Genomic DNA, 9664 nt, shown 5'->3' with positions numbered 1-9664 from the left:
ACAATCCCAGAGAACCTAGACAACAATGAGGCCCCTAAGAGAGACATAAATAGATCTAATCTACATGGGTAGTAGAAAAAGACAAGATCTCCTGAGTAAATTGGGAGCATGGGGACCTTGGGAGAGGGTTGAATGGGAAGGGAGAGGCAGGGAGGGGAGCAGAGAAAAATGTAGAGCTCGATAAAAATCAATTTAAAATATGTAATATTTTTTAAAAGAAATAGAAAAAAATCATTGAAACAACACCATTTACAAAAGCCACAAACATTATGAAATATGTTGGGGTAATTCTAAACAAATCAATGAAATACCTGTATGACAAGGATTTTAAGTCTTTGAAAAAATAATTTGGAGAAGATATCAGAAAGTGGAAAGATCTTCCTTGCTCATGGATAGGTAGGATTAACATAGTAAAAATTGCAGTATTTCCAAAAGCAATCTACAGATTCAATGTAATTCTCATCAAAATACCAACACAATTCTTCACAGACCTCAAAAGACTAACTTCATGTGGAAAAACAACACGCTCATAAAAACTAAAACAATCCTGTACAATAAAGGAACCTTTGGAGGCATCAGTATCCCTAACTTCAAGCTCCACTATAGAGCTATAATCATAAAAACATCTTGATATTGGCATAAAAACAGACAGGTGGGTTAAGGCCAAAGCATATGTGACCTCAGGTATAACCACATTCCTACCCAGGATATTTTCTGGGAAACTCACAAACTAGACTATTAATTTTGCTTATAGTGAGAGTAGCCTTGCTTTTGGTTGTACATCTGGAAGTTAGTTCCCTATGACCTCACTTTAATTCCTAAGCAACTCTTTGATAACAACAACTTAAAAAGAATAAGTTCCCGGTGTGATGATTGTACAGACAATGAAGTGTGAGACTTCCTCGCTTTGAGAAGTATAAATTCATGCTCTTAGGAGCACCTTATTTTTTTCCTAGAGCTTCGTTTTAACCATTATGATTAAATCTACATAAAATCTCTTTTATTTATTTACTTTTATTTATTTTTTAAATTTCATTCTACATTCCAACCACAGATCTCCCCCCTCACTCTTCCTGCCCCCTCCAAGCTTCTGCCCCCTGAGCCTACCCCCTATCAACTCCTCCCAATGAGTGAGGGCTCCCATGGGAAGTCAACAAAGTCTGATACATTAAGCTGGAACTGGGCCAAGCCCTTCTCCCCTGCATTAAGGTTGAACATGGCATCCCACCATAGGGAAAGAGCCAATAAGCTAGCTCATGCATCAGGGATAGATCCTGGTCTTATTGACAGGTACCGCACAGATCATTTATTGTGTGATGTTTTCTTCTTTTGGCTTTTTGAAGGGTTCCACCACCCAACTCCCAAAGAAATCACACCTGGAGGCTTATTCTTAGTTATGAGTGCCCAGTCTTAGCTTGACTTGTTTCTTTCTAGCTGTTTTTCGAGGAGGAGGGAGAGTTCAAGACAGGGTTTCTCTATGTAATAGCCTTGGAACTCTTGTAGACCAGGCTGGCTCAAACTCACAGAGATCTGCCTGTCTCTGCCTCCTGAATGCTGGGGTTAAAGGTGTGCACCACCACTACCTGAATTTTTTTAACTTATATTATTTTGACTACCTTTTGCCTCTGGGCAAGTTGAAAAGAGACACGTAGCATAGGGAACTCAAAAGGAGTTAGAAGGGAGGAGCTGGAGATGAGTGAATATGATCAAAACACATCGTATACACACAATGTTCTCAAAAAATTAATAAATGTCATATTTTAAAACACAGATATCAAAACACCTCTATTATACTTAATTTTTTTATTACCTAACAAACTTAATAAGTGTTGTTGACCTTCCTCTCACATTCATTAGCTGTTAATAGCTTCTCAGAGAGGGATCAGACCTCATGAGCCCTTTCCTTATTCATAATTGAATGTTGACGGATGTAACTTTGTATGAGTCTTGTGTAGGTAACTACAGATAGCATTTCACACAAATCCTCTTTCTCTGACTCTTACATTATTTCTACTTCTTCTTCCTCAATGTTCCCTGAACTCTGGAGGAGGTGAAATAGGTTTCTTGTTTAGAGCTGAGCTGGTCAATATTCTTAACCCTTGAAATGTTTGAAAAGGTCCTCCCAGTTCTAAGGGGCTTTTCTTTTCATCCAATTTTCTTTATTTTAAATGTTCTTCATAGGTTGAAACTTTATATTCATATCAAAGTTCGTAGTCCTGAATCAACCTTTTGAAGTGTAACCACCAGACGTGGACATAGAATCCACATGCAGACTTCTGATGGGCCCAGGAGGCAGAGCCATCAATAATATATGATTTGAGATTAATTTATCATTATGTACATTTAAAAACACACAAATCAATTTTTTATCCCTTGTGGACTTGCAGACTGGTCTAACTAGACATAGCAACGTAAAACATTCAATGATTAAATTTATTTTCCCATACAGACTTCTTTAATGTTTGATGCCCTTCAAATGTCCTCTAGCATCACAGCGAGGATGCTGGAAGCCATCTTGCATCCATAACTTGAGTTAGCAAGGTATTTAGTGAGAGCTGTCAGGCTGCTCCAGCTGAGTCAGTAGCTAGAGTACAGCACCCTCTAGTGGCCAGAGTTCAGTTTCGAGGTAGGAATGTCCGCCTATCACCAGAAATAGGTAACTACAAGTTGGATTCCCTCCTGTAGAGAACTTCACCTTGGGCATTTCCAGCTCGGTGGCTGAGCCTTTGCCCAGTGTGCTACAGATCCAGACACGGCTCCACTGTGGTAACTCTACTACCTCTCCATCTTAGACTCATTTTTTAGAACTCACAATCTCAAACTATTTCTTTTTTTATTTTTGTTAAGTAGTTGTAAATATTATCCCCTTTGGGAATACTTCCTTGTTTCTATTTTATTTATTATTATCGAATATAGACACATCAGATCTTAAAATAAGGGGTTATTATCTAGAATTCCTATTGAGGAAAGTCAAGGCACAATCCATGTGAGGTGACTGTGGTTCAGGGCAGGAGCACTGACCTTAGCATCAGCCCCGATTTGAAAGAGCAGCCCTGCTGTGGTTTTAAGTCAGGCGACTTTACTTTTTCCTAAGTTTCCTCACAGGACGAGAGTAACCCTGCAAAGTTATAGTGGCTCACAAAGAAGCAATGTGAGTCACACAAAACGTTCACAGTCATTTGCTTGTTAGCCAGCCCCCTTTCTGCTTATCAGAATACTTCCTGGGCATGGCATGGGATACCGTCTTCATTCTGACCCAAACTCTGTTCATCACGCTTGTTTGGCTCAACTGTGTATTGTCATTATCTGTAACGTCTGGTTATACAGGCACAATGAGCTAACCTGTGAAGCTTAGTCTAGTCTGGGCCTTTCCCAGGTTCCCTGTCCTCAAGGTATTTCACCCATTCTTTGAGAAGTAAGCTTCGGGGACAAGGTATATTCAGATGTGTTTATTCAATAGACAGGCTAGTCAAGCATCATGGTAGTCTTAGCAGAGTTCAAGATCTTGACTTTCAGCAAGGTCCATATGTTTTAATGAGGACAGGAACCTGGCGTGCCCTGTAGAAGAATGGAAGAAAATAGGATATGGTCAGCTTGCATTTATTGGCACAAATAAGTGACTATGGGAGAACGGCAATGAAACTTAAAAAAAAATCACTTTTTAATAAGAGAGGCGTATGATGTATTCCCAGTTTTCTCTTTCCCCAATTCATTTACTCACTTACTTATTCATTGGATATTTGCTGCTTGCTATTATATTCACAAGGGCTACAACAGAATAGAAAAGTGCCTATCACTGCTGTTTAGAGACCTATGGGGAGGCACTGGGAACCCTTGAAATTAATCTCAAATTCAGCCCTGCTTCTTTTACTACTGATGCTGAAAACTAAGTGATCATACGGAAATCTTAGCTGGTACCCAGGCTACAGCAGGTCCTTCTAATTGTTCAACATTTCATCTTAGATGATGGGGGCTTGAATCTGTCAGACCATCTTGAGTCTCATGAGAGCAGCCAATACTAAGGCCTTCCTCTTTAGATAGTATCTTTTCTACCCTTCCTGTGTTACCTTTATGAAGCCAGTTCCTCTCACCAAATCTAAATGCTCCTCGGTCCTGTTAGTTACAACCTTGTCCCTTAGTTACAAGATTGCTTCCAGAGTTGTCTCTCTAGCCATTGCTTTCTTGACCACGCTGGCACGCCACACATTTTTTTTATTTCTCTATTGTTGAAGAAGATATGGTCCTCTTCATTTTCACATGGACATTTTCTGGACCCATCGTTTCTTCACTTTGCCTTTAACATTAACTTAGGATGGTGCCAGTTTCAAAGTCACTTCCATAAGCCTGTCATTTACAGCTGTGCTGTTCACTGAGGCTTGTTCTGCTATTAGCCATATAAGATTATTAACACTTAAAAGATTAACAGTATAAAATCTTCAGATTCTCAATATACTGTTGGTCCTTCAGAGCCAATGGCCAGCACAGGTGGCCAGTGGCTATGGATTGGCCAGCACAGACAGAAGACATTTCTAGCACCACAGAAAGTTCTGTCATCATTGCTTTCCTATAGGAAAGAATTGTCAGCTGAGAAAACATAGGAGACATATAATGTCCTGACTTAACATACCTGGCAGGCACCTGATACACATGGACCTATCATAGGAAAGGCCTGTCTGCTGTTTTCTGAGCATCTCAAATCCCAATATTTAGAGTCAGCGTCTGAGTTACCACACAGGTCATTTTTGGACAACTTCAAAAAAATCCATTTTTAGTTAAAATATAATTGCATCACTTTTTTCTCCCTTTTCTTTCTCTAACTCCTCCCAAGCCCCCTCTGTCCAAACCCCTCATTACCCATTCACTTTTAAATTGATAGCCTCTTTTTCTTTGATTATTATTGCTTGTGTGTGTGTGCGTATGTGTGTGTGTATGTATACAAATAGATAGATATATCCAGCTGAGCCCATTTTTGTTGTTTATATGTGTGACTTTTAATGGGCAATCAAAGCAAAGGCGCTACAGAAACCTTAGAACATTGTTTACATTTGAGAAAGAGAAGCCTGTCTCGAGACCTAAGTGCTATGTCTGAACACAGGGTGAAACATTGTGCTTTCGGGGAGCTGGCTGTGCCTCTTGCATTTACACGTAATTGAAAGAATACAAAGAGCAAATTGCAATCAGTAGATTTAAAGGTCAAAGGCGAGCATGTTCAGCATTTCGCTCGTATTTCCTGAATGCTTCACTCTAAATAGAGGCCTTTAGATTTCAGAGCTTACACTTGGAGATTTCACAAGTCTCAAGGGTGCTGTGGGGTTTTCCTCCTCTGCGTGGATGGAAATAATGATGCTTGACCTTAGTGTCAACAACATAGTTCATGAGAAAATTAACAAGTGGTTCCTCCTGTTCCTCCCTAAACATCTGAGCCGGGGCCTCAACCTGTAGCCCAAGGGTGAGAGACGAAAGAGCAGACTGGCTTAAAAACTCAGGTTTCTTCTGCCCTGGCCTGCAGTGTGGGGGTGGCAGGCATGTACTGTCATTTCGGGCATTTTTACACACTGGAAGCACTCACCATAAAGCTGAACGCATAGTGTGTTCGGGGTCTAAAATGTTTACACTCCTAGACAAACTTGGAGACTTTTCTGAAATCATTTAGAGCCATCCCAGAAGAGAATTCACATTATAGAGAAGAGATCCAGGCAGAGGAAAGATGACAGTTTAGAGCCACGTGAGCCGGAGCTGAAGTCTTTAACATGGAGTCAGTTCTAGAATATCCAAGTGTTTCCTGTCACCTTTGGGGTCCCGACTGTTTGGTTGGAACTCAGAGCATCATTTAAACAGCATCCACTTCAGTAAACCTTTCTTGGACCTTTCAGTCAGAAAACATCCCGTCTTTGTTTCGGTCACGTGACATTTTATACACTACTTGCTGTCGATTGCCACAGCTGAGAAGTTGTCGCATGTGCTTATGAAGTGAGCTTGCTATTGTGTGCTTTGTTTGTTTCTGTCACAAGTGCATGGGAAAGAGGGAGAGTCTAGCATAATGACTGGCACATGGTTCTAACTGCTCGGTCATAGCATAAGAAAACAAACTGTGACACATTTGTTTGTCCCAGTGTGTCAACTCTGATTCCTGTTCCCCAACCTTAATTCCATCATAAAATTAAACTACATCGAGGCTAGATCTCATTCCCATGAATATAAATGTTATAAAATACATTTCAGCTCACTAAAACCTATGTAATTTACATTTGCTAATTTTGGGGAAGCATAGTTAAAATGCAATTTAACTATTTTAACTATTGTCGAGAATTATTTTTTCAGATCAAAGATATTTTGCATGTTTAGGCATTTTGAAAATCTAGACTATTAGCTGTATTGCTAAGAATATTAAAGCTCTTATCGTTCTATCAATTTTTAAAGTATATTATACCAAGTTTATGAAAAGAAAGATTTATTTATTGACCTAGGCTTTAAGAGGATAATAACATTTGTAAAATTCTAATGGTAAGAAAGTTAAGATAAATACTTATAAACTAGATTTTATCCTCACCTGTTTTCAAAGCACAGACTGCATTCATTGGAGTAAGTAATTCCATCCGCCCCACACACAGGGTCATAATTCCTGGGACATCCCATAGTTGCACCATTGCAATTGGCCTAAACAGGATTAAAAACAGTCATTTTCTATCATTTCTCAATGTTTGATCTCATAATAAAATATTATATTTTCTAAAAATTGACTTTTTTCAATTAGGATCATGATGCTGAATGTTTTACAAGAAAACAATAATAACAACAATGAAAGAAATCTGCCCTGGAATTGGAAAATCTGACTTAAACTCATTTCCTCTTTATATGACATCACGAGTCCATTAACTCTTCCCTTGATCTCAGTCATTTCATCAACAAATAATGTCAGTTCCCAACTTGGGTCATGGTGCTTTGGGGAGGTTGGCTATGAGAAGGAAGATAACACTCCAGCTCCCAGTTCCTGGTGCGCTGACTTTTTTATGGCCAGCGGCTAACAGGATAGTCTTCCTTGCTGATTATCATGAGACTATTTTCATAGCACACTGCCCTTCTGTAAATGCATTATTCGATTGGGAAAGTCCCACCCCTCAATCGAAACCATCAATTATCCATTCATTGATCTACCCCATAACTGTCTTGTAAAGTTGTTATTCAGTCTCCCTCAAGGGAAGAGACACAGAGTGATGAATCAAATTAAAGTCACATCATCTGGTGATTCCTGGACCCTGGATTCCAGCTCCTGGGTGCTACATCATCACCTCCTCTTTTCAGGACGTAGACCACCAGCTCTGTTTTGCTGACATTCATTCTTAATGGATCAATACTTGAAGACCTTTCCTTCACCTCTCTAACAGCTTGTATAGGAAATTAGAGAATTAAGAAACTATAAATTATAAGAAATTATAAAATTCTCTTTACCTGTTTTCCCACTAAGTTAGCTGTAGTGTTACCTAGAAAATACAAACATGTCAACTTGGATCCCAGATAAAAAAACGTCAGAGCTATTCTATTCTTATTTACCAAAGAATACAATTTTCGTAGTGACTTCTCTGCTTCCACCATTCACTGCCCATCTCTTTATTTCCACAGACTTTCAAGGACACTGGATGGATTTTCCCCACTCTCTGCCTGCTAAGATCTTGCAAAGAATTAAGTAAAATTTTGACTGTTACGGAGCATTTAAGAAAATTTGATCCACTTGCTTGAGAATAGAAATTCTGTACTCGGAGTTTGAAGTGTTTTTGCGCTAATCATTCCGACACACTCTGGACGCCCATCAGTGTTCTCTCTATGTCCACTGGAGCCTTCATCTCAGTCAGTGAGTTATAAATATCCGCACCTCTGGGCATGGATGGCAGGATGGGAAATAGGCATCAGGACTTGGGTTGTAATTAAATTCCTTTTGTAAATAGTGTTGGAAATGGGGCTCTTCTGCCAGCTCAGCATTAGTTCTCAAAGAGCTTTTTCCCACAGGTGCCTTACACTGACTGACTCGAGGTCCAAATTGTCTTCTATGTATTCACATCGTGCAGGAAAGACTCCATTCTTCAGAAGACAAGTCCTTCTGACATCAAGGCATATGATACATATACATATATGTAACAATAATGAAAGCAAACCAAATTGTGAAGAGGGTGAAGAGGCATACAGGATGGTTTGGAAGTAGGAAAGGGAAGAGGGGATGATATAATTATATTCTCAAAAAGTTATTTTTTAAAAAGCAGATGTGAATGTAGAGTAGTATTTCAAAGAAAGGAATCTAATCTGACAGCCCCCAAAGGAGAAATGTTCCCAAAACTTAATTTTCAGTCAATGATCTCTAAGGGAATGAAAAAGATCTCTGGGATTCATCAGAGAAGATGAGGCTGCTGGAGTCCCTTTAGATCCAGAATGTAAATAAGCCTAAACATTGATGAGCAGGGGCTCATTACAGGCCTCTAGTTGTATTAATTATTAGGCTTGAGGTGCAACAAAGGACTCTTTTCTTCCATAAATATTTATCTAAAACAGTAAGCAGTGGTCTTCCCTTTCTTAGCTAAACACAGATGTGGTTCTAGTTGAAAGCTGTGCCTGATCAGCAGTAAGGTGAAAGTATTCAGCAATGCCAGTTATAAAACCCAAACCCATCTCAACCAGGATCATTTCCCAACATTCTCATGGTGAGTATGAGGATTCCTTTATCTGTTCAAGCAGGATATATATTTTCTTTCTGAACAGCCTACAGATCAAGCATAAAATTTTTAATCACTCAAAATATGACTTTTATGAAAAGTAACTGGCAGCCATTGTTTTCCATTTTATGCAAGTTCATAAGAATTTCAATTTTGTAAATTGGCCTTCCATAGTTTATTAGTCACTTATAAAGTTAGAAGAATATTTTAGAGGGAAATCCCTTCTCTGCCACATCTCTAACAAAGTAGCAGCTTTGTCTTTAGATCAGGCTATGACTTTCTCTGGGCACATCTTCCCAGAGATCCTCTTCTCATTTATTCTAGAAATTGTTTCTTTCTGTAATTCACACTAGAAATGCTTCTTTTTTGTATTGACTCCATTGATTTTATTTCAACTCATTGACACTAGTGAGCTAACACCAGACTACCTACATTTCCAGGAGATATACTCATTAAAGCCACAGATGAAAACTCTTTACTAATTTTGGAAGAATACGCAAACACACCTACCTGCTAAAGTGAGTAGGACCAAGGCACTAAGAAAGATACTTGCCACCTTCATGGTTGCAGATGCAGGTGCAAAGGTCCGGAGAAATCTGCGCTGTGCTTTTCTTCAGAAACCGAGGAATGGTCTTATAGACAGATGGTAACACAGGCCCCACCCACTCTGCTGTTATCCTTGGTTATTGATTGACTATGTGAGGCCTCTAAGCTGGGGAAATGTTATCTGAGTCAGAAACGGGGCATGAAAGGCTAGACCTAAAATTCTGCCAGGAAAAGCTAGTTAGCTTGATTCCTGACATCCTCTTGGGTTTTGAGAAATCCTCTCCCCTTTCCCAAGCCCTGGTTTTCTTATCTGTAGGTGAAATCAAAGGTCCTGTCTCCTCTGAATGGATAGGCTCAAAGACACTTTCCTTTCTTTCCTTTCTTCCATTCTTCCATTCCTGTGTTTTGTTTTCTCC

At 39.3% G+C, this 9664-nt stretch overlaps 1 protein-coding gene across 1 annotated transcript; it reads right to left on the bottom strand.

Moving 5' to 3' along the window:
• Positions 1–3434: 3434 nt before the first annotated feature.
• LOC121453701 (serine protease inhibitor Kazal-type 1-like) lies at positions 3435–9341 on the bottom strand. The gene is made up of 4 exons (XM_041660634.1): positions 9213–9341; positions 7450–7481; positions 6551–6657; positions 3435–3558 (listed from the first exon to the last, which is right to left on the bottom strand). Exons 1-4 carry the CDS (start codon positions 9262–9264, stop codon positions 3513–3515), a joined length of 237 nt encoding a protein of 78 aa, XP_041516568.1. The 5' UTR covers positions 9265–9341; the 3' UTR covers positions 3435–3512.
• Positions 9342–9664: the final 323 nt, after the last annotated feature.

This window comes from Microtus oregoni, unplaced genomic scaffold, assembly GCF_018167655.1.
Source record: "Microtus oregoni isolate MIOR12 unplaced genomic scaffold, Mior012 000011F_ref0000422, whole genome shotgun sequence".
Taxonomy (NCBI): Eukaryota; Metazoa; Chordata; class Mammalia; order Rodentia; family Cricetidae; genus Microtus; species Microtus oregoni.
This window is presented reverse-complemented; position numbering and strand designations above follow the sequence as displayed.

Excerpts from the sequence above, each read along its gene's own strand:
- LOC121453701 (XM_041660634.1), bottom strand. The coding sequence starts at position 9,264 with ATGAAGGTGGCAAGTATCTTTCTTAGTGCCTTGGTCCTACTCACTTTA. Across the intron at positions 7,482-9,212 it reads GGTCCTACTCACTTTAGCAG|GTAACACTACAGCTAACTTA; the intron begins GTAGGTGTGTTT and ends TGTATTTTCTAG. Across the intron at positions 6,658-7,449 it reads CTAACTTAGTGGGAAAACAG|GCCAATTGCAATGGTGCAAC; the intron begins GTAAAGAGAATT and ends AATCCTGTTTAG.